Source organism: Furipterus horrens, unplaced genomic scaffold, assembly GCF_987537825.1.
Source record: "Furipterus horrens unplaced genomic scaffold, mFurHor1.1.pri manual_scaffold_15, whole genome shotgun sequence".
Classification (NCBI taxonomy): Eukaryota; Metazoa; Chordata; class Mammalia; order Chiroptera; family Furipteridae; genus Furipterus; species Furipterus horrens.
In genome coordinates this window covers 9,626,452-9,650,336 of record NW_028327185.1, presented here as the reverse complement: position 1 = coordinate 9,650,336, position 23,885 = coordinate 9,626,452, and the positions used below count along the sequence as shown (strand labels likewise).

Here is a 23,885-nt window from a genome sequence, read left to right as displayed (position 1 = left end):
TTGTATTGATCATATAATAAAGCAACTATGGACCCGTTGTGGCCTCAGACCCATCTGCTGCTAGAATTGCCTCCTCCTTGAGATTACAGCTTCTAGAAGCCTTCACAATGCTTTCTGCCTCTATGCGTAGGGTGAATCCATTGCCTCCTCCAAGCCCAGCCTCTTCCTGATTTTAAGTTTTATGTGTTAGTCTTAACCTGAGGGATTTGGGCATTGACTACTTCTAGGGGATGTATGGAATGTTCATTTATATATGTTTCTAAGTTTAGAATTAATGCAATCTAGTTTCACAGCTCCCAGCTATTTTAGAGTGTAGGGTAGTGTAGTGCAGTGCAGCAGGGAGTACAGAAGCTTTGGAGGCAGGTAGGCCTGGGTTCAAATCCCACTTAGGCATTTACTTGTACAGCATCGTGGACATGGGCTTACCCCAAACTGAACTTCCCTGTACAGATAAAAACCTGCTTCACAGGCAGCTGTGGGGACTCAACATGTAAAACACACACTCTTCTGCTCCAAGAGGTCGTAGCTACTCACATGGCATTTGTTCGGAGTAGAGCTCCGTAACTTTTTGTGCATGAAATACAAAGGAAACAGGCAGCACTGGTAACAACACATTTATTTCCGTACCCTGCTGTGTGACCGGAAGGTGGCTTTCACTTTCCAATAATGAACTAGGTTATAACAACGAAAATTCCAGAAGGTAAACTGGTAACTTATTGTTGCTCATGAGCATCAGTAAACAGACATGGTACCACATAAAGGAATTTTAAACACTTCTCATCTTTTGCTATAGTTTTGAATATGGACCAGTAGACTTTGGCAATGGACCTAATATATTACCAGTATGCTTCTAAATCCCATGATTCTCTTCAGACACAAGAGGAAAATTTTGGATTTACCTTTTGGTTTTGGAAATTTAACACATTCTTAGGAGGCTGCCAAAGGCCAACATGACTTGAGGCTATCATATTTATCATGATTATACAAATATTGCTATTAAAAATAAAATCATGGTAGGCAGCAGCCAACTAATTGCTAGTTTCAGTTTGTAGATTAGCATCTTTAAAAAATAATTCACTTCAGAATGCTAGGCTATAGAGCTTATTTTTAAGTAGGTTTAACTTATTAACCTTTTGTGGACTAGTTAATTCAGATGGATCTGAATTCAGTCAAAGAACTGAATGGCATATCAAATTGGATTTTATATTAGAAACAGCCATTTCCAGAGACTGCATTCTACAGGATGTTTTCTTCCAGAACGCCTTTCAGTCCCGGCTTCAGAAACACTTGTAGACAGTTTGAGAAGTGTTAATGGGTACTCATTGCTAAAGCAGGATGTAAGAATGTGCTGATCACCAAGTGGGAGATTTTACATTACATTAAGTTAAAATTATATATTGTTGGAAATCAACGAGATACGGAGTTCCTAGTTCCTAGAAAATATTATGGCTAAGGAAATAGAGAACTCAAAAAAGGAATCCACCTCCAAGAAAACTAATTCAGTATAGTAAAATAGAATTAAGTGCCCTGTCTTCGGAAAGTTTATTAATAATAAGTAACAACTGGGAAATCATACATTGTTTCTTTGGAGATTAAAGTGCAGGCTATGAAATGGCATATAAAATAATGCATAAAATAGTGCAATCTTAAGGTGCCGTTATTTTTATTATACATAGCCTATGTTCATATGTCCATTTTCTCTCAAAATCCAGCTGTAGTGACACCTTTTAGCTTATTTATTTAGGCATTTCTTATACTCTTCTAACCATCTTTGGGGCTACATAGAATATTTTAACATTTTAACAAGTAGAATAATAGCGCATACACCTTGAAACCACTAAATAGATTAAGGCAAGCCCCTGTAAAGTTCAGTACTCCAGAAAACACATTTTACAAAAAGAAGTTGCTTCCAAAACCAGTGGCTTTAGACCTGATGGCAGCCCAATCGTTTTTAAAATATGGTTACTCTGAATAATTTGTGTTTGCCCATCATTTCCAGGCTCTGTACATCAAAAGAGGAGCTTAAAAAACAGCATGTTCTGTAACTCCTGTTCTGAAATAACTCATATTTCAGAATACATGAAAACCAAGCCAAGTCCACACAGAAGATAAGCAGGGGATGCTGGGGGGAAGACAGTTCTTTTCTTATATATGCCTTTCACATTGTGTCTTTCTGTAGTGTTGTACCATAGTCAGCTTTTAAGTGGGAATGACCCATTAAAACAGACAAGTCTCCTCTGAAAAACAGCCCAGAAAGATGACAAGATTTTATGAAATGCTCTTCTAGGACGACACAATACTAAATAACATTACAGCATTGATAGTACTGATTACAGTACGATCCAGGGCAGGATGATTTTTCTCAGGAGGCTAATTTACAATTTTCCTGTAATGTATGTGAGTTCTAGCTGAACAAAATAATTTGTGATTTGTTGAACCTTAAATACCATTATGCCATCCAAAAGCAAGTAAAAAAGCTAGCAAATCGGTCAAGGCAATATCCTAAGGTGTTTTATATAAAGAGTCGAAGTTAAGATTTAAGACTTAAATAACAGAACTGTAGTGCTTTATTCTCCTGTTATGGAACATTCATGCATTATCGATCGCAACTCATTAACCTTATGGGTAGATGATTACAAATGTATGCTGTAGAAATTTGGATTCTGAAAGCAAAATCTACCTTCTAATAGTTTATTATGAAAGCCAAATATGTTAACTAGTGGAAGACTATAGATATATTTAGGGTATCTAGATAAAGTTTATGAAGAAACCAGGCAACTTTCATTAACAACTATCTAAGAAATCATCTGAGGTTATATCCCTTTAATGTATAAGGATCATACTTTGTAAACCTGTAAACATGTACTTTGTTACCTAAAAAAAGTCCTCCTATTAAAGCAGACTTTAAAGGCCATGAGTATTCCAGTAGGCCTGCTCCAAAGTTATGACAATATGGCTAAATCCTATGATTACAAAAAATGAGACCTGCTGAGAAAATGAGTTCCAGACAGGGACTTTTATGGATGACCTTGGCTGACAAATCTTTTTTGGAAATTGTTTATTTTAAAATTACCTTACCAACAAACCAGGAAACACTTGGATGTTATTTTACGGTTTTTCATTGAAAACATACTACATTGTAAATGGAGTTTCAAAGTTAGACATAGAATTGATCAAAATCTAAGGACAGTATTAATGTCAGGACAATATAAAAATGGTTAAAGAGTTTCATTTGGCGAGGTTAATCTGAAGGATGCAGAACCATGTCATGTTGGACGGATTAAAAAAAGATGATAACCTTGTGCTTTTATTCAACTAAGGTACTTACCAAAACCTTAGGTTTTATACAGGTTCCCAACTCCCACCTGGAAAGGGACAGTTTTCTACATTACACCTACATTTATTTTAAATAACTGAAGCCCAAGGCAACAGTTGTTTAAAAGAACTTAACAGTCAAATAATAACAACATAATTTAGTACATTAAAATAAAACTAGAACAGTAATAGCTGAACGTCTCAAAAATATACAACGGGGGAAAATAACCACTGTACAGAATTTGGAGGTTGTTAAAGTGACCACTTAGAAGGTTGAACCAGTGCAAGACATGCTTTTCCAGTTACAAGCTCAACACAGGAGTGCAAACAAAATTAAAGCTTTTGTTTAAAGTTGTAGGATAAGGAAAGCTTGAAATTAATCCTAAAAAGCTTCCCTCAGGTCATCCCCCAGAAATGAAATGCTCAAAATGCTTTTTCGTAGTACAGTGTTCTTCAATGAACTTTCTTTCAATGGCAAAACTGCATCCCACAGGTTGGGCCCCTACTCACACCACTGGGAATCACATGGGATCAATGAGCCCGCAGTGGTGAGTAAGGAAAAAAAAGGACTAGTTTCCAGAGGTCTGATATTGACAGAGCCTTGGGATTGGGGGTTCTGCCTCAGTCAGTGTACCTGAACCCTACAGAGAATAGATAAAGCAACGGGCTTTAATACTCTCTTGTTCCTGTAAAACTGGAGGACGAATGGACTCACAACCCCCTCCCCTCCGAGGCCAGTTGTTGTGGTAGAAGATGTCAAGTGCTTAAATAAACGAAGATGCTGCTCTAAAAAGTGGGGAAGTATAGAGGTTCAAGATCAATACCAGTGCAAGAGCTTTTTAAGTGAGTTGCCTAGGCAATGCATGCATCCTTTCATGCAAATGTCGGACATGGCCCCCAAAGAGAACTGAAAACATGACATAACTGGATAAATCCCTTGCCAGTAGTTTATAAAAATATATAGTCAATACTGTAGAGGCTCCTTCTACAGCCAATACTATGGAAGTCCGTTTAGTTACCCATTACTTCAATACCAAAAAGCATTTACTACTTTTCAGACATTCCAGACAAAGGTCACTTATAACAAAAAGTCAACTTTTTTTTCCTTTAAAACAAGATACTGTCCATTTAAAAAGTAGATCTTTTCTTTCAAGTGAACAGGACATTTTCTGTATTAAACTTCTAGTCTGTCAAGACTGGTTTAAGATCCTTAAGTAATGTGCATATATGCAGAAACAAATAAACTTACTTTAAACATGAGCTGCACAGAAAAAAAAAGTTAACTCCTCAAAACATGATAGAATAGGTCTGGTTAGTACAAATCTATTGCAAAGTAAAGATTCTGTGCATCAGTTCAACCAGGAGAAGCGGGGAAAGAATGTCCCAACCATGAGGGTTCAAGTTTTAAGTTGTGTTCTGAGAGCCTAGAAGCCTAAGGGACACCATGTCGCTCACAGCATCCTGATATGCATCACTGCTCAGGCCACTAAGCCTGGTCTTCCTCTGGAGCTAGAAGCACATTCCAAGTTACTTTCTGTTCCGGAGACGTTTAGATTTCCTCAGAGAGTCTATGGCTTCCGTTGCCTTTTTCCGTTTCCGAGGGGACTCTACGTTCTGCCCAGACCCTGAGGGGTTTCCCACTGCGCTTTCCATGACTTCTCGTAGTTTGCGTTCCAGCTCTGCCAACCGTGCGTTCTGTTCGCCTATGATCTGGGTCTGCTCTAGCAGTTTCTGGTCCTGGTCTTGAAGCTGTTTCTGTTGTTCTTGCACTTTGGTGCGGAGCTCGGAAATTTCACGCCTGAGAACGGTCACGCCGGCACCATTTGTCTTCACCTGCTGCTGCAGCTTGGTAACCTCTTGTCTCGAAGGGTTTTGCTTGGAGAAGAGCTGCATTGTTGTTAGGGCTGCAGAAGGTCCTGGAACTGTGGAAAAATAGTTAAAACCGGTCAGTCACTTAAGATGTCTCGCTACCAGTAACACTTTATTATAAACTTATTTTGAAATGGAATGTCCTTATAGCATCACTTCTGGTCATTTCTTCTTTGCAATCTACTTAAGTCTAATGGGTTAATCGAACAGTTTTAACCATAAATGAGTCTGAATTCTGATTCTCATGTTCATGTCACAACATGTGGACTGCCAGCAAATGGAGGACATTTAATGGCACAAACTTGGGTTTAAAGTATTATAAAACATTTTCGGACCTAGTAAGAAAACACAATAGTAAAATTCATATATAATGATTTTCTATCTTATTCCACACAGCAAATATAAACACTGGAGTTAGAGCCCTGACGGGTATGTCTCAGTGGACTGGGCATCATCCCACAAACAAAAAGGTCGCTGGTTCAATTCCTAGTCTGGGCATATGCCTGGGTTGCCGCTAGGGTGCGTGCGAGGCAACAGAACAATGTTTCTCATACACATTGATGTTTTTTTCCTTCTCTTTCTCCCTCCCTTTCCCTGTCTCTAAAAATAAACAAAATCTTAAAAAAACCAAACCACTGGAGTTTGAAGTATAGACCTATCATATTCTTCAGTTCTCTCTGCACTTAGTTATATGCAAAGGCTTAAATTTTAGTTAAACAATGGAGATGCCATTGAAGAATGGGTTATATCATTCATGATGATCATGAAGAATTTCTGGCATGGCATAGGAAAGCTTTGGAACTGTTCTGTTTTAGGAATAATACAATGTAACATGAGCATAAAAATCACTATTTTAAACTAATTACCTACTTTTTTTTAAACCTTATCTCTTGAAGGTTTTCTAAAAGGACGAGCTAGATCGTTCATACCCTAAAACCATCATGTTAATTTTCTCCTTGTACATCTAAATAACCAGAATATTTTCCTTGACTGATGCATTATTTCTTCTCTGTTTATCCAACTTCCACTAATACATCAATGCTCAGGTCAATTCTCACTTCCTGTGAAGTCTAATCAGACCAGCTAACAAGGATCTGATCTTCTTTAAGATTCTGTCTCTGCTACTCAACCGCCTTTAAAATATTTCTCTTGTCTATGATAACTGAACTTTGGGTCTGGATATGTCTCCACTTTTCAAATAGTAAGACCCTTGAAGGCAGATACCACATACTACACTTCTTTTTAGTCTCTACAGGACACACTACAGTGCTGTGCACATAACAGGTACTCAGTAAGTAACAGATACATTAATGCTGAGATGCCATAGGCTTTATTACAAAATTACAGAGAGGCACTCGGTTACCCTACTGAAAACTACAGGGAGCTAAGTAACCTGAACAAAACGTTTTACTGAAGGTTTTTATTTTTCTTTCCCGATTTAAAATATTTGCAAAGTTTGAGGATATTGAACAATTTAGTCCTTCAGTAGATAAAGGCACAAATCTCTAGGCTCCAACATACTTTTGCAAAATAGCTGCCACAGAAGAAGTGACAGTGTTCACAACTGCCTTACACACGCTGTCTTTTAAAATAGCAGCCAGACACTCTGGGGGCTGAAATAATTAAGTGGATATTTCCATGAACATTTTTATCTGGCATATTTAACTGTTTTAAGATAATGAACATTAACTAGTCAGAAACATTAAAAAATGTACCTATATGTAGCTTTTCATGCAGCACTTCTAATGAATTTAAGACTTATAGATATGTACAAAAATTGAGCACAAGATTATTTTTCAGAGCACAGTTTACATACTGAGAAACTAGAGACAAATGTGCTTAACAGTAATGGATCGGTTACTCAAGTTATGGTCTATCTTCAATTTGTCACTAAAAATGATGTTGCAGATACATATTTACAGACACAGAAAAGTTCAAGATATATGATTAAATGAGAAAAAAGCAAGTTATCAAATCTACGAATGAAAGTTATAAACTGAACGCAGTAAAAACAAGATACCTGGAGGAGATCCCATGAGTCTTCCAGACACATCTGATCCTGGTAGCTTCCTCTTTAGAATTGGGACAATCTTTTCATCAAAGTATTCCATTGCCATGGAGGAAATATCCCTTAACTCTTGAAGTACTTCGTGAGCTCGCTGAGGGGCTCTGGTAGAATTGACATATCTCAACACACGATAAATCTCATCAATAACCTAAAATAATGAGCTCTCATTAGCATTTTCTCCTTTTTCTCTGAATAGCTAGATAGGGAGAGAGGTGGCTGCTTGCTCTGCATTCCTGGAAAGACCTACAGGGTGACACAGCTGAGGCCCTGGCGCTGAGAACGCTACCATCTGTACACATGGCTTTGGCCTTGTCATGCCTTGTAGTTTCATACTCATGGTTATTAAGCACCAGGCCCTGTGCTGGGCCTAGATAATCAGGATGAATAAAATGCAGCTCCTGCCCTGGAAGGATCAATGTCGCCGGGGAGACGTGTGTAAATACGTGACACAGGCAGGATATACGCATTGCTAGAGAAGCTGGAGGACCACACTAAGAAATTGTTTCCCATGTGCCAGCAGGGGCAGGGGCACTGCCCACACCCACGGCCTGCTAATGCTCCAAAGCCACTGCACTGCGGCCCGAACGCGTCTCCCAGAGCCCCAGACCCAGCCTGCCCGCCCTCCCTCTCCTACACCCCACCCCGTGCTCTGTCCCTTGGGGTTTTCTTTCTCCAAGACTCTCTATGGGTTAGAATAAGGTCTCCTCAGATCCCACTCCCTTGCTGTCACCAAAGGGGAGCAAGAGAAAGGCCCTTTTTCCTCTCCTAATCACGGCAGTGGGAGAACACAAGGCCGAGCGCACACAGAGAAGGCGCAAAGTGCCGGCAACCCAGGCTCCTGACTCCCTCACAGGGATAGTTGCTGAACCTTCTCTCGGTGTTTCTACCCTCAGCTTTAATCCTTGGGAGGTGATCCGTAATATTTCCCGTGGCTTCAGCATAGGCCTGAAGGTCAATAATTCACGTCTCTTGAAGACCTCAAATCCCACTAGTTAGACTAGATGGCTGTCAGGATGATGGGAAGGGAGGAGTGAGGGAGGAGGGATCTAAAAACTCAACTAGATATGACTTCATTTGTTTAGACAGTAAAGGTCATCATTCCAGGCATGAGATCCTGATGCGGATAGGCAACTTCTGTAAAGGCCAGACACTAAATGTCTCGGGCTTTGCAGGCCACGTGGACTCTGCCCAGACAACTCCACTCTCGTCAGTAACGGCTTACTGAATGGTCTATGAGGTCATGAAAACCGCAGGACATTTCTTAAATATTCATATTCTTAACAATGACATAGGCAATCAATATGCAGCTGTACTAGTTCAATGAACTTCCCAGGATACTCAAGAGGTAAGGCCTACAAGTCAGATGTGGATAAAATCTGGCATTATGGATCACAATCTAAAGTTTCTAACTGGTCACCCTTTTAGAGTACCCTCCAAAAGCATTTATAGCTTAAGAAGAAGGTGAGCTATCCCAAAGACTATTTCAAATAAAATGAAAAGAAACAGAATTCCCCTCCCCAAAACAAACACCACAGAAAATTAAAAATGGAGAAAGTACATACAAAATATTGCCAATGTTAATTATCTATGGAAATAACAAAAAAAGAAATTCAGATTTTACGAGGTATTAATTAATTCTAACAGTATTAATACATTTGCTAGATAGAAAAACGACCTTTAATTCCATTCTCACCCTTTCATATAAAATGATATAGACACATTTCATCTGAATTTACACTCAATTCAAAATGGAAGATACTGCTGAGGTATGAGTAGCATGCTAACCACTGGGGTCTTTAACTTAGTAACAGCAAATATGCTGCATATATTTATTTCTTGGTTAAACAGCTCTATTACTTAGCTCTGAGTATTCTGCTATATGGTAATTATCTATTCTGGTCAAACCTGGAACTTTTATAAAGTTGTCTCAAGAAGTATTTCTCAAACAAAACCAAACCCAGCTTGGCCCTCCTACTCTGCCTCCCCCAAATTATAGCAATCTCCAAGGCAGGACAATACTTATCTTGTTCAGTGCTGCTGTAGCTCTGGCATTTTAACAAAGAGTGAAAGCCCAGAATTTTTTTCTTGAAAATGAACCCTTAACAAGCTTCTCTAAAGAACAGCAGGGCTCCTGTACATATCATAATTTAAATTTTAAATCTAAAGGACACATAAATGATTCATATTTCTATTAGTTACTGTACTGAAGCTAAACAAATCCATTCACAGAAACTCATTCCAGAGAAATGGGAACAATTCTGACATTTAAAAATCACTTTGTGCCCTGGCTAGTATGGCTCAGTAGATTGAACACTAGCCTGTGAACCAAAGGGTCACCGGTTCGATTCCCAGCAGGGCACATGGCTGGGTTCCGGGCCAGGTCCCCAGTTGGGGTCATGCAAGAGGCAACCACGTATTGAGGTTTCCCTCACTTTCTCCCTTCCTTCCTCTCTCTCTAAAAATAAATAAATACAATCTAAAATACAAAACAGAAAAATATATTTTAAAAAATCACTTTAAAATAAAGTTTACACAGTACAATCCAGCTGTTCTAGGTAAGCGATTCTATTTTACCTTTCCTGGGATGAAGCAACAGAGATTGGAATCCACATACTTCATGAAAGTCATATTTAAAAGTGAAAGCCTTGTTTCAACAGCAGCAAGGATGTCTGCATGACGAGCTAATGAATGGTTTCTCCTTTCCGACTCTCTCCTATAATTAAAAAAGCAACCTTTTAAGGTGTTCGGTGGACTACAATGTTAAGCAATCACAATGTCTTAATGAAAACAGCCTAACATTTACATGTTAATAAAAAATTCTATGATTGGGTCATAGTTCAACTGTAATGACAAATGAATCACTGTGTCCAGAAATCTTTGCCAAGGACTAGTGCTCACTGACAAAGTATTTAGAAAATAAATCAGGGCTTTTTTCCTTGGCTATATATCAAGCCTAATGACTGTTAGAATCAGAGAATTAGAAAAATGAAAGAATTACACATGGATATATTGACAAAAGATGATATATTTTTGCCCATAAAATGAGCTCATTTACACTTTTTAAAGTTTTACTAAGAAATAATTCACATATAATAAAACCCACATTTCAAGTGTACAATTTAGTGGTTTTGGTATATTCAGAGTTGCGGAATCATCACCACTGTCAAATTTCAGAACATTTTCACTACAGAAAGAAGGCCCCTAAACATGGCATTCCGATTCCCCAGCACTGGGCAACCACTAATCTACTTGCTCTTTCTATGGACTTGCCCATCCTGAACATTTCAGATAACTTAATTGGGGCAGTTCCGTGGTGTTTTGTCTGTCTTCTCTCATTTGGCATAGTCCTCAAGGTTTATTCATATCGCAGCATGTATCAGGACTTCATTCCCTTTTATTGCCAAATAACATTCTATTATACGTAACAGCATCATTCTGGTTATCTATTTATCAGTTGCTGGGCTTGTGGGCTATCTCTACTTTTTTGCTATTATGAGTCATGCTGCCATGAACATTCAAGTCCAAGTAATTGCGTGGATACATTTTAATTCCTCTAGGAGTAAAATTGCTGGGTCAAGTTGTAACACTATGTTTAACTTTTTGAGGAAAAAACTGTTTTCTACAGTAGCTGCACCATTTAGAATCCCATCAGTAATTTATGAAGGTTCCAATTTGTCCCTATCCTTCCCATTTTTTCGTCTTTTTTATTTCGGCCATCCTGCTCAGTGTAAAGTGGTAACTCATAGTGTTTTGATTGGCAATGCCCTGATGACTATCATTTAGGGGCTTGCTGATCTTAGTATATCATCTTTGAAGACATGTCCAGTAGACTCCTTTGCCCATTTCTAAATTGGCTTGTTTTTTTATTGCTGAGTTCTAAGAGTTACTCATACAACCTGGATATAAGTCCCTTATTATATATATAAGCAGCAAGTATTTTTCTCCCATCCTGTGGGTTGTCTTTTCATTTTCATAATGTTGTCCTTTGAGGCAAAGAAGTTTTAAATTTTGATAAAATCCAGTTTGCCTACTTTCTTCAGCTGCTTGTACTTTTGGTGTCATATCTAGGAAGCCAGTGCCTGGTCCAAGTTCATGAGGGTTAGTACTATGTTTGTGTCTAAGGGTTTTATAGTATAATACTGACATTTACACGTAGGTCTACGATTTATTTTGAGTTAACTTTTGTATGTGGTGTGAGGAAGGGTTCAACTTCATTCTTTTGCGTGTAGATATCCAGCTGTCCCAGCATCATTTGTTGAAAACATGTTCTTTCCCCACTGAATTGTGTTGGCATCCTTGTTTAAAATCAATTGAATAAAAATGTAGGGGTTTATTTTCTGGACTCTCAGTTCTAGTCCACTGATCTATATGTCTGTCCTTATGTCAGTACCACACTGTTTTGATTATTGTAGCATTGCAGTACATTTTGAAATTGGGAAGTGGTAGTCCTCCATCAACTGTGTTCTTTATCAAGATTGCTTTTGATTGAGTCTTTTGTATTTCCATAGAAATAGTAGGATCAGTTTATCAATATCTTCAAAAAAGACAGCTAGGATTTTGATGGGGATTGCACTGAATGTATAGATCAGTTTAGGGAGCACTGCCCTCTTAGCAATAGGAAATCTCCTAATCCATGAACATGGAATGTCTTTCCATTTAATTCTTCTTTAATTTCTTTTAACGTTTTGTAGTTTTCAGTGTACATGTCCCACACTTCTTCTATTCATTACTAAGTATTCTATTCTTTTTGATTCTCTTGCAAATGGAATTGTCTTCCTTTTTGAATTGTTTTTATCAGTACTATATCCAATGATACAATTGATTTTTTATATGTCAATCCTGCCTCCTATATTCCTGACTCCTTTATTAGCTCTAGTAATTAGTGTCATATATATATATATATATATAAAATCACATCATCTGTGAACACAGAGAGGGTGTACTTCTTGCTTTCAATCTGGATGCCTTTTATTTCATTTTCCTGCCTAACTGCCCTGGCTAAAACCTCCTGTAAAATGCTGGACAGAAATGGTGAGAGAGAGCAAACTGTTATAAAGTTCACTTATCATGATCTGGGTACCTTTTACTACAAACACTTGGAAACCATTTAACAGGTAAACTCTTACTGAGATTTAAAAAAAAAATTAAACGAAATCTCCAACTGTAAATTATTGCCATTGCGAGCCACGCTGTACCTTGGGAGCTGAGCTTTGACTTGTTTCTGACATAGATTATGGTACCTCTCCACTTTCAGAAATCCCTGATTCAACATTCTCTGGCAGACCAAGTCCATTCTTTTACAAACCTATGGGGAGAGAGGAGGAGAAAGAACAATTTTTAAAGTAATAATCAAATTAAGGACAGAGAGCTAACTTAGATTCACAACTGAACACTGAAAGTTCTCTGTGCTGCCGTCTGAATCCTTGAATCGATGTATGTGGGTGAATCCCTCATACTTTGTAATTCCTATAAAACTGCACTAAAAATTAATATGTGTAGGCGAGGAAAACTCACTCCTTTACTTAGGTATTTGTTGATGGTTCTGAATGCATCCCCACTATGATGATCAGAAACTGCTGTCCTGAAGATAAGGAAAACAATATATTCAAAGGTTTTTAATGGTTTGAAACAAGAAAAATTCTGTTAGCCAAAAAATGTATATTCAAACTCAAGTCCAACCTCTCATGAAGTTTATATGATCTGTAATTGGAAGGAGAATTCTTATTCATTTCTATGAGTGATTTGGGTTAACTAGTCTCTCTATTCTAGAAACCGTGATATCCTCCAAAGTATCTTAACTTGTGTAGCAGAACCTCAACTATTTTGAATCCTTAGGGAATATGGTGTTTTTATATACAGTAAGAGCACAGGACCAGTTGTCAGAACACCTAAGTGTGAGTCCAACCTTTATGCACTCTTGAGCAAGTCAAGTCAGCTAACATTTGAAAGCCTGAGTCAGTCATCTGTGAAATGTGGATAGGATCTAACTCCGGATATCATTAGGGTAAAATGAAACAATACATGCTAAATCACTTGGTAAACTCTAAAGTGTTACGTAAAATTATGTTAAATAAATTTTGTTTAACTCAGTACTAATTTAAAAATTTGGCTCTATATATTTGGTTATTATGTTTCTGAGCTATCCCAGCATCTTTCTTCTCTCAGTGATTCCCAGGACATAGTCAGTATCTGTCCATTTGTTCTTTGATCCCTGACAATTCTGTAGTGACTCAGAGTAATCAACCTGAATGTTACTTCTCACTGTACACGTGTGGATGCTGAAAGTGCAGGAGAGTGATTTAAACCTATATCAACCTATATCAAGATCAAGTCAATTCAAGGGCTGGCTTATGCTTTTTTTTCTTTCTCCAAAAACCCAAGCACAGACATCTAACAAATACTTGTTGAAATGAAATGCTGATGAAACTCTTGATACAAGTCTGCTTTCTCCTGGGAATACAGAGACAAAAAATTCAAACTTGTTGACACTAACAAAGGTCTTAATACTCTAATATTAAATAACAGATACTTCCTGAACCAGGTATTAAGGAAAATAGTTCTCTCCAATAATATCAAAACGAATTAAAAGAATACATTTTAAATACTGAGTAATTCTAATACACTATATTTTGAAATATGGTAAAATCTATTTGTAACTAAACGAAATTAGTTATCAACATTTGCTCAGTGTCTACTGAAAAATAACAAAACCAATACATATTAACATAACTTTCTAAGGAAAAATAATGTTCTAAAATAAAGTATCAGTGAGTTGCATTTTTGCAGATCTCTCAGATGTGTGGTTTACTAGAACAGGAGTCCTCACATCATCTTCTGCATTCAATCCACTGAGGCGGTCTTACCTTAGAAGGTTCTATAAAACAACACCCAAGCACCCATTCATTAGCTACCGAATGGTGACAGTGTCACATGTCACGTAGCTCACCGCGCACTTGAACGAATAAGTGAAAATGCGAATCGCCCCTTCTTACTGTAATGGCAACAGTTCACATCTCACAGACCCCCCCAGGGGGCCTGGGGAGTCCCTCCATCTGGGAGCCCTGGCCCCCACTCTGAGAGCCAGTGCTCCAGCCCTAAATCACTTCTGTCGCCACGGACACCAGCACTGAGCCTTCTGTGAGGATAAAGAAACTGTGGCTGGAGAAAGGAAAGGGTTGTGTATCTGTGTGATGAGGGACACAGAGCAGGCTAAATCCTCACCTTTCACAGGAGAAAGTCAGCAAATAGTATCAAATAAAAGGAAAACCCAAAGACTTGAAAGGGGTACTTCTGGGGAATAAAACCCAGGAGGTTATAAAAACCATTTGATGTGAGGCACCTTCTAACACAGTCCTGTAGAAAAACACTTTTTGTCTTTATGGACTCAATATCTTTGATAATTTCTGAGATGAAATGATGCAAATAATTTTTCAGCAGCAATAAACTTACAAAGAAAAAGATTAAGATCAGTTATTACTGTAATTAACTTCTCAAGGAATTATGTTATACTAGACTTTTGCTGCAATTAACCTAGCTAACTACTAAGATTCAGATTATCTTTCAATAACCTAGAAACTCAATCAAATGTCTGAGTACTGACTAGTATGGAGCGTAAGTACTGCCGGGGTGGGGAGAATATGAATAAACCACCAGGTAGCGTCCACCAAGGAGACGTGACATGATACAAGATTAGAATTAGGCTCTGAAGGGAGAGATGGCAAGGACTGCAGTCAGAGGTGACGGCCCACGCAAAGGCACTAAGTCTGGGATGAAGAACCCACTAGCGTGCAGACAATCTGCTTCCACAGACAGATCAGATGTGCAGGCAAAGCTGAGAGGAATAAAAGCTCCCATGGCTTGAGCAGGGAAGTCAGGGAGTGATTGAGAAATAACTTTTAAAAGATCCCCCATTTTTGAAAGAACTCATATTGGTGCCGTTAACTGGTCATTTTCTGTAAGCAACTGTAATACGTATTAGGACTAAAGATGTGATTCTGGAAATTTCACATTGAGATAAGTCGAAACCCCAAATAAGAAATGTAAGATAAGAACATAAACAGAGCCTCAACTGACATTTATAGTTAAAAACTGATAAAAGACCAGAAAATAAGGAGCACAAAGACAAACTAAAATAGCATCAAAAAGCCAAAGTCAGGACGATTTAGGCATTAAGACTATAATGTAAGAAAAGAGCAGTGTTTAATGTGGTACTTTGCCACGGACGTTCAGTAAGCACTGACTGACCCACCGCACAAAAACAGAGACACAACAGATCATGTGTCTTTTGTTTAGGATTCAGAAAGAAGCAAAGTGGACTCTGGAAAAGAGATAAACTAATTTCCCCCAAGTAGTTTAATGGTAGCTGCCGACAATGTATTCTAACTCGCAATGCAAAATTACCTCAAAGTCTAGCTCTAGATTTATGGGTATTTTAATAATTCCCAAGAGTAAAGGGGGAAAAAAAAGTTTTATTTCCCTGGTTATTAAAACAAAACAAAATTCTAGTAATTTGGCAATTTATCCAAGACAGCAAAACAAAACTCTGGAGTCTACTATACAAAGACGACTATGTCAAAAACTATTGGTGCATTTACATACACAGTAAATACAAAAGGACCTAATGGAATAAATCAGTCTACAATGCAGACAGATAGCTTGGGCCGTGACTTGCTGTTCTAGTATGACAGTAACTGGCTTTTCCTTTCTTAATTACTTCAGGATTCAAAATGCCATGCTCATCCTTTTCATCATTTTCTAACTTAAGCGGTCAATAATAAAAAACTTGCTTCATTGTGTTTAGAAATGTTTCAATTTCTTGTGCCACCAAGGTCCTTTTTAACAATGCAAGACACGTATACCACGACTTTCCTGTTACACCTAATCTTGAGTATAAAGCCTTAGTTGACTCTACGATGCACGTTTTTTCATATTTTAACAGTTGATGTTGGAACGGTCTCACAGTATTCGCTGTCTTACAATGACAGCCGGCAGCATTTCTTTTTGTTAGGTGTCTTGGATGCCTTGAAATACAGGGCGGGGCAGAAGTAGGTTTACTGTTGTTTTGAGTACACAAAACACAGTTTATTCCTTTTTTAAAGATCTTATTTATTTACTTTTAGAGAGAGGGGAAGGGAGAAAGAGAGGGAGAGAAACACTGATCTCGTATGCACCCCAACCAGGGACCAAACCCCACAACCCAGACGTATGCCCTAACTGGGGACCAAACTGGTGACCTTTTGCTTTGCTGGATGACACCCAACCGAGCCACACCGTTCAGGGCACACAGTTTATTCATGTGTTGTTTTTTCATTATCATTTTCCCTTTGAACGACTGTACACCTACTTTGCCCCAGCCTGTACAGTATACTGGTGCGCTGGGCTTCTTCGGTTTTGTTTACGATGCTAGAGACTTAATGGAACCAGATTTCCTCATTTATTGCTCTCTAGTTCTCAAATGAGCCGAACACTTGATGTTTTCCTCCAATTAATCCAGAAGCTATTATCAGAGATTAAGCTGCTTATTAATTATTACTGAACTGAAAGGAACTTAAGACACCAGAACGTACCCTTTCTTTTTACGGTGAGAAAATGGAGATCTTAACAAGTCATTTGTCCAATATCATCCAGTTGTTCACTGGCAAATGGAACTAAGAACCCAGGTCTTCACAGGACAACAGTGTGGGGACTGCTGGGGGTGGGGGGGTAATGGGAAGTGGAGGGGGGGGTAAGTGGTGAACACACAATACAGTGCACAGACCATGTGCTGTGGAATGGTGCACCTGGAACCTGCGTGACTTTGTTAACTGGTGTCGCCCCAATGAGTTCAACATAAAAGAAAAGCAAATAAGTAAATAAATAAAAGAATCCAGGTCTTCTAAGTAGCGTCTTTTTAAATTTAGTGATCTGCAAGTATATGGAGTGAAATATTATCCTCAACTGATTAGTCTCACCGTCTACAAGGATTCCTTGAGGCAATGCGGGATTTTACGGACATTAATGGGGTTTTCACCAACTACCAGGTTGGCAAGGTGGAGCTAGACCAAGGTCTTCCTATAATTCTTTCCAAGGTCAAAACCACAAGAAAATCATGAGGAGGAATATTTTACAAGCCATCTGGCCTGGATTCTGAAAAACAACAACAACAAAGATAAGTTCCCTGAAAGAATGAAAAAAATGGAGGGAATGTTCTAGGTTAAAGAGACTAATGTTTTTTTAGAGTCAAAACTATACCCACCCAAAAAATCTATAAACATTTTGGGGACAATTGAGACATCTGAATATAAAATATGATGTGAAATCCTTTGGAAGTGATGATATTGTGATTATATAAGGGAAGTATTTAAGGGCAAAATGGTTTAGTGAAGTAATTAAATGTGTGTGAGATACACATGCACATTTAGAGGGAGAAAGAGCATACAAGTGAAAGAAATAAAGCCAATATGGCCAAGAGTTAAAGACAGGTACTTCATTCTCCCTAACCATGGGATAAAATCATTTAAAAAATGAACACTGAGCCCTGGTTGGTGTGGCTCAGCGGATTGAACACTGGCCTGCAAACTGAAAGGTCACAGGTTCCATTCTCAAGGCACAGGCCCGGGGTTGGGGGCCTGCAGGATGTCTCTCTTTTTTACTTTCTCCCTCCCTTCCCCTCTACATATAAATAAGTAAAATCTTAAAAAAAAAAAAAAAAAAAAACAGAACACTGAATGACCCACAACCACTTCAGTTCTTCTCTTGCCCTAAATGCTCTGTTGGTGAACTTGTCTTAGTTTTCCTCACCGATTAAAAACATAAATGCAACTTGCCCCCTCTTTCATAAGAATCCTTAATCTTTAAAAAAAACACTGTATCTGCCTGGGATGGATTGTCTCAGATCTAATACTATAGAGAGAGTTTATCTGCAGGGAGAAGTCAAGCAAATTTTAAATTCCCTGGTATCCCCTGTGATAGTCACTTGGAAAGAAAACAAATTTATTTTAGTATTAGTCTGAGCAAAACAATTAGAAAGAAAAGTCTGTTTTTAGGATTTCTAGAATGCATCCTGAAAGTCAAACAGAAAGGCCTTTCTGATTATTGTTTTTGATTCTCTGTACCATTCTTTTCATTAATGTAGGAACTGAGTGTTGATTACAATGAAGGAGCCTTGATGTATTACTGTAAATTGCTATTCTTATTAATATTAGCTTCAGACCACCTTGTCGGTTTTTATTCTCATCAGGAGTACATTTTTTTAGTGTCTCAGCTTCTTAAAATGGTCTTGTAAAATGTTAAAGACATTCTGGGTAAACTAAAAATTTTACATTAAAAAAAATTTTCCGACATCCTCTGTTGGAGGTAAATATTAAGCAACTGATTTTTCAGCACTATTATAATTTATACAGAAAACACTTTTATTTTACAATGATGTATTTTCTATCGTTTACTCAGAGCAGTGAAAGGTCTTAAGAATGATTTCATTTACACTATCCTAGACTACCTAAGGCCATCAGGATTTATGATGAAAGGCATGTGGAACTTACATGTAGCGGGAAACGGGCCCTTCCGATCGCCCCAGTTTGTATGCGCAATAGTGATAAAACAGGGACTCAGCCATACCATCTGAGTCAAGTTCAGAGCAGCATCAGACGGCTTCTCTGAGGGCCTCACGCCTGAAGGTACAGGCATTTTCTAGGCGAGGGAAACAAAGGGGAGGCTGGGGGCAAAGGAAAAGCGTGGGCTCGGACAGGCGCGGTGTGTGGGAAACTCCACAGCGTGACGTCCGTTTCCACCGCTTTTTCTTCTGTACTGCGAGATGCTAGAACTAGGTGACGGGGAGAAACCTCGATCAGAGGCTACCTTTTGCTCCTAGTCTCAAAAATCATGAAACTGGATTTATATGCACAGGCCATCCTGTTAAGATAGTACCTTCTCCAACCCTGTAAGAACCCGTACCTCTCCGTTTACCGGGGTATACAGTGACGTCTGGTCTGCTTTATGAGATAATGACTATGGTAAGAGACAGCAAAGTTTTTTTAACATCCTTACTCGCTTCCCCCGCCAACAGCTGTCGACCCTGGAGGTTCTCAAAAACAGTTTCTTAAATTTGACAGGTCTGTGAAATAAAAAAGGCAGAAGGTAGGGGGCATCTGATCACTCGTCCAGGACATCTACAACTTCCCACATCCAAAATCCATCTCGTTTTAACCTCTGTAAGTCACCCTTCTGCAATTACTTGGTGAGACTGCATGTCGTTTTACTTTTTTCTGAGGAACGTTCTTCCCCCGGAGAGGAAGCCTCCCCTGATTAACCTCGGTGCCCCCTCCATTCTGTCTGTACTGTGCTCGCCTGTGCGGTGCTGATGCCTTGTAAGTGTGCGCAGCGGTCACACGACCCTGGGGACAGGTTGCTGACTGACCCCTCCGCTTGGAGACTAGAAGCTGCAGGAAGAATGAAAAGTCCCTCAAATAGTAAATTCCTTACTTAAGTACCTATTAATAAAACCAATAACCTGATGATGAGATAACCCCCCCCAAAACAAGCCCCCAAAACAAAAACAAAAAGCAATAAAGACAGCATGTTTTCTGTACCACAGCAATAGAGAGCGGAGGTCCTCAAAGTGTGGTCTAGGGACCCCTGGGGTCCCCAGGCCTTTCATGGGTTGAAGTCAAGCATTTCCGTAAAACTGAGATGCTGTATGCGGCTTCCACTCTGTTATCTCAGGACAGTGGAATTTCCCAGAGGCAACATGACATCTGAGGACACTGCTGAGAGCTAATGTGTATTCTCGTGCTTCCTAGACTTTTGTACAGTAAGCTCCTAGGCTCCTCAGTAACTTTTAAGAGTATAAGGTGTCTTGAGACAAAAAGTTGAGAAATACTGTCACAGAGCAAGAGGTATGAGGAAGACAGTGTGCCCAATTAAAAAAAAAAGCAATGGTTCCTCGTTTTCCCTTCAAATTTCCTACCACAGAGCCTTCTCTATAACCGAAATTTTCTAACTTTGGAAGAAAAGATGTGACGCAAGGAGTGACATTTAACTAGAGTTCACCACAGAAATACCTTGGGACACAAGCAGGTAGTATTTACATTTTGTTATGAACTGGAAAATTTCATTCCAGATCATAAACGAGACTTCTGAATTTAACCTTTGGTTAAATGTATATCCTGAACCACTAAGAGGATTCCATTAAATTTATAGGCACACCTCTTGAACGACAGAGAAAAATATATGACAGGCGCTCCCTACAAGAATCTCTCAGGAAGCCTTCCACACTCATTTTTCCGTGCGTGAGAGCACCATGCCCACGAGTCACGCCGCGCTTCCCAAGTTGGTGTCAGCCTGCTCCCTGACCAGGAGGAGGACCCCACTTCTCAACCTTTGCCTCTTGTTTCAAAAACTCTCACACCTGTCGAGAGGGCCTAGGCGACAGCCTGATGCTGCATCAGCACAAATTTGTCTGATTCACTAGAAAAGAACTCAAAGTACAGGTTTTGTCATTACCAACGTTGTGTTCAACCAAATAACTTTAAATACATTAGAGGAATGAAATATTTGAAGACCGATTTCTGTGTAACCAGGATTTCCAAGCTCTGGGTACATTTTTGGAGCAAGTCGATGGCAGAAAAACAAACAAAAGATTTAATAAGGGGTTTGGACCGTCCCTTGGAAATGACTGGACTCAAATTTCAATTATTCATGGCAATAGGAGGCAAAACTTATCATCAGCATAAGCGCACCAATAGCTAAAAATGTTATGGTAGCAGTTTCAACGCAGAGCAGATCTTTTAAAGAAAATACAGAGTAATAAGTGCGTGGATTGTGTACGTCTCTCTACTTCAGGTGCTAACATAATTATGACTGAGGTCCCAATAAAGCAAGGAAACTTGGATGGAAGAAGAAAAACTAACACGGGAACCATACATAAACCAGCTCATCAGCCACTGAGTAGCTGCCATTTAGCTTAGGAAACAAATTCTGTTCTTAATTAACATCACTCTCTTCCAAGTATATCCAGCCTTAATTCCCCTAAAAAAAAAACAAAAAAAAACAAACAATAAAAGGAACTATGTAATTTATACACTTCATAGCAGCATACTAAAGTTCCTTGATGTTTTCTGGTAAAAAAACAATAAAACACCTTATACCTTTAGGTGTAAGTCGTCACTTTATAGAAAAGGCATGTAAAGCACCCACCTGGCAGTCTCTAGACTGCCAATTTCATATAAAGCGCATAATTAAATTAATGCTGACATCTAGTGGTAAGAACCTCTTTCTTTTCTAATGTTAACCGAAATTGTATCCTATGACACCAAACCAAAGAATCTAAAACCAAAGACACCTCCATACCTCCACAAAAGATTATCCATTTAATCTAAGAATTGACCATTAACCAGGAATAAGTCCCGCTTTTCTAAATCTGATTTAAAAAACATTTCTGAAATGTAAAACTGGGTGCAGACTCTTGAGGGGAGAGGGGGGTTAGTAAGGGCTCCCTATGAAAAATATCTGTTTGAAAACTACAAATGTGTATCCTTAAAAGGCTAGAATAGATAATTGCTTAAACACGAAGAATGCCACTGAATATTTCACTTGAAAGAAATGTCACTTAATAAATCGTGGGATGTGTTTTAACCCTGCCCCTAGGATGGGCTGGTTGCCCCTCTCCTTTAAAAATGTTTTTGATTTTTTAAAAAGTAAAACAACTAACAACAGAACAACCCCCCCCCCCACAGCTTTCCTCAATACTTATACAACAGAACTGTGATCACTCCAAGCTGTACAGAGCTATTGTCTGACTGAAAGGCTCAATTCAATCAAAATGTTATGCTCAGTTTCCAGACACCAGGAATGTATGGCATCTTGATCTAACCCCATCCTTGATACAAATCTACATGAAATTCTAAGGATGACATGTTTTGAAAATTCAGGGACAATTTCGAAATATCATTTTTCAACTGGAGGAATTTTCCATCCTGCAGACTGGCATGGTTGAATTGCTGTGTTGACTAGAAAAAAAAAATTGGTCATCAGTTTAAATCGTTGTTAATAAGCCTTCTTTTTCTTTTAAAAAAAAGCATGATTTCCTTTCAAAAATGTAATTACAATGGATTTCAAACCTAAAATATGGCATATTGATCAGTAAGAAAATGCTATCCACAGCACATTCAGAAATCAGTCTTTGTCCTCTTAAAAACAATCCGACCACAGATTTAGCATCTACAGATTCGGTTTGCAAGCACTTCAAAATGTCCACGTCCTCAATTTCCTTACCGTTTAAAGATAAATTCACCCAAAGTAAGCAAAATATGACTAAGACATTCATCAAACCTTCAGTCAAACCTCTGGAGTGAAATAAAACGCCAATGACAAATTCTTATTTTTATAAACCACGGGCTGCGCGAAGTACTGTGATTTTAAGGTAGAAACCCTCTCCTACGCTGGCGGGCCGGCGCAAACCACCGGCTAGCGAGTCAATTTCAGGAGGAAAAACCCGGGTAAGGGGCACGTCGCTTCGCTCTGGGTGGGCAGCGTCAAGCCGGCGGGGAATTTCTCCGGCTCTCTCCTTCGCTGGTCAGTTACAGGGGCTGGGGTTCCGAACCTCAATCCGGCTCGCGGGGAACCCACCAACCCTACTTTATCTTCTCCAACAAGGAAACTTGGGTGGCTGGGGGAACAATACGTTCTTCTTGCAGACAAACCCAACCTGGCTGGGGTCGTGGGAGCAATTTTGTGTCTTTGGAGTGCTGCCCCCGGGCCTGGCCAGGGGGCTGGAGGGTGGGGTACGAAAGGCAGTCGAGCCCACTCGGGTGTCCACGCTCAAACGGGCAGAGGTGAGAAGGAACCCGCTTCTAGGCGGGGGTGGGGTGGGGCGCGGAGCACCCCAAGGCGAAGTTTCCCCAGGCAGTCGCCCCCAGCCCCAAAGCAAGGGTGACATCGGGACAAACCCTGCTGACAGGCACCCAGAGAGACTTTGGGGCGGGAGGGCCGAGCTCCAGCACGCTGGGCTCGCGGGGGGGTTCCTCCCCGGGGACCACGCTCCCCTCTCTGTCCCTCCCCAGCCCGCAGCCCGCGGAGAGGACGGCAGGGGTCCCGCGGGGCCTCACCAGGCGGAGCTGGCTAATTTCGTCGTAGGACATAAAGCTGAGGATATTCTCGATGGCTACGATGGGCAGCGCCACCAGCGTGTTGTTTTGAGGCAGCTGGTCCGGAGCCAGCGCCGGGGCTGGGGGCGCCTGGGACCCCGGCTGCGGGGCCTGGGGCGGGGGCGGCGCTGGGGCCAGTCGCTGGGTAGAGCCGATGGTCGACGAGGAGCCGCTGTCGCTGTGCCCGCCGCCTCCTTCTTCAGCCATCCGCTCCTCCGACGCCGCCGCCATCTTCGGGGTTTAATTCCTTCCCCCGACTGCAAGGGGGATCAGGCCACTTCCTGTGCGTCACTTCCTCCTCTTGAGCCGCCAGGGAGGGGACACCTGGAGGAGGGGGCGGAGTCTATGGGTGACAGGGTTGAGAGACACGCAAGCTGTTTGTTCAAGTGGCAGCGAGGGAAGATCTGTAAGCTCTTGGAAAGGTGATCTCTTGTCTAAGATTGGAAATGAGTTGGGGGAAGGGAACCGTATTAAAATTTACTTCCCCGGTGCAGTTTTCTTGTAGAGCTACC

General features: G+C 39.9%; 1 protein-coding gene across 1 annotated transcript; it reads right to left on the bottom strand.

Annotated features, from left to right (window-relative positions):
• Window positions 1-601: 601 nt before the first annotated feature.
• Window positions 602-23,622, bottom strand: FBXO28 (F-box protein 28). Its single transcript, XM_090263424.1, has 5 exons — window positions 23,335-23,622; window positions 12,448-12,557; window positions 9,827-9,965; window positions 7,205-7,400; window positions 602-5,237 (listed from the first exon to the last, which is right to left on the bottom strand). Exons 1-5 carry the CDS (start codon window positions 23,602-23,604, stop codon window positions 4,843-4,845), a joined length of 1,110 nt encoding a protein of 369 aa, XP_090119550.1. The 5' UTR covers window positions 23,605-23,622; the 3' UTR covers window positions 602-4,842.
• Between the last annotated feature and the right edge of the window lie 263 nt (window positions 23,623-23,885).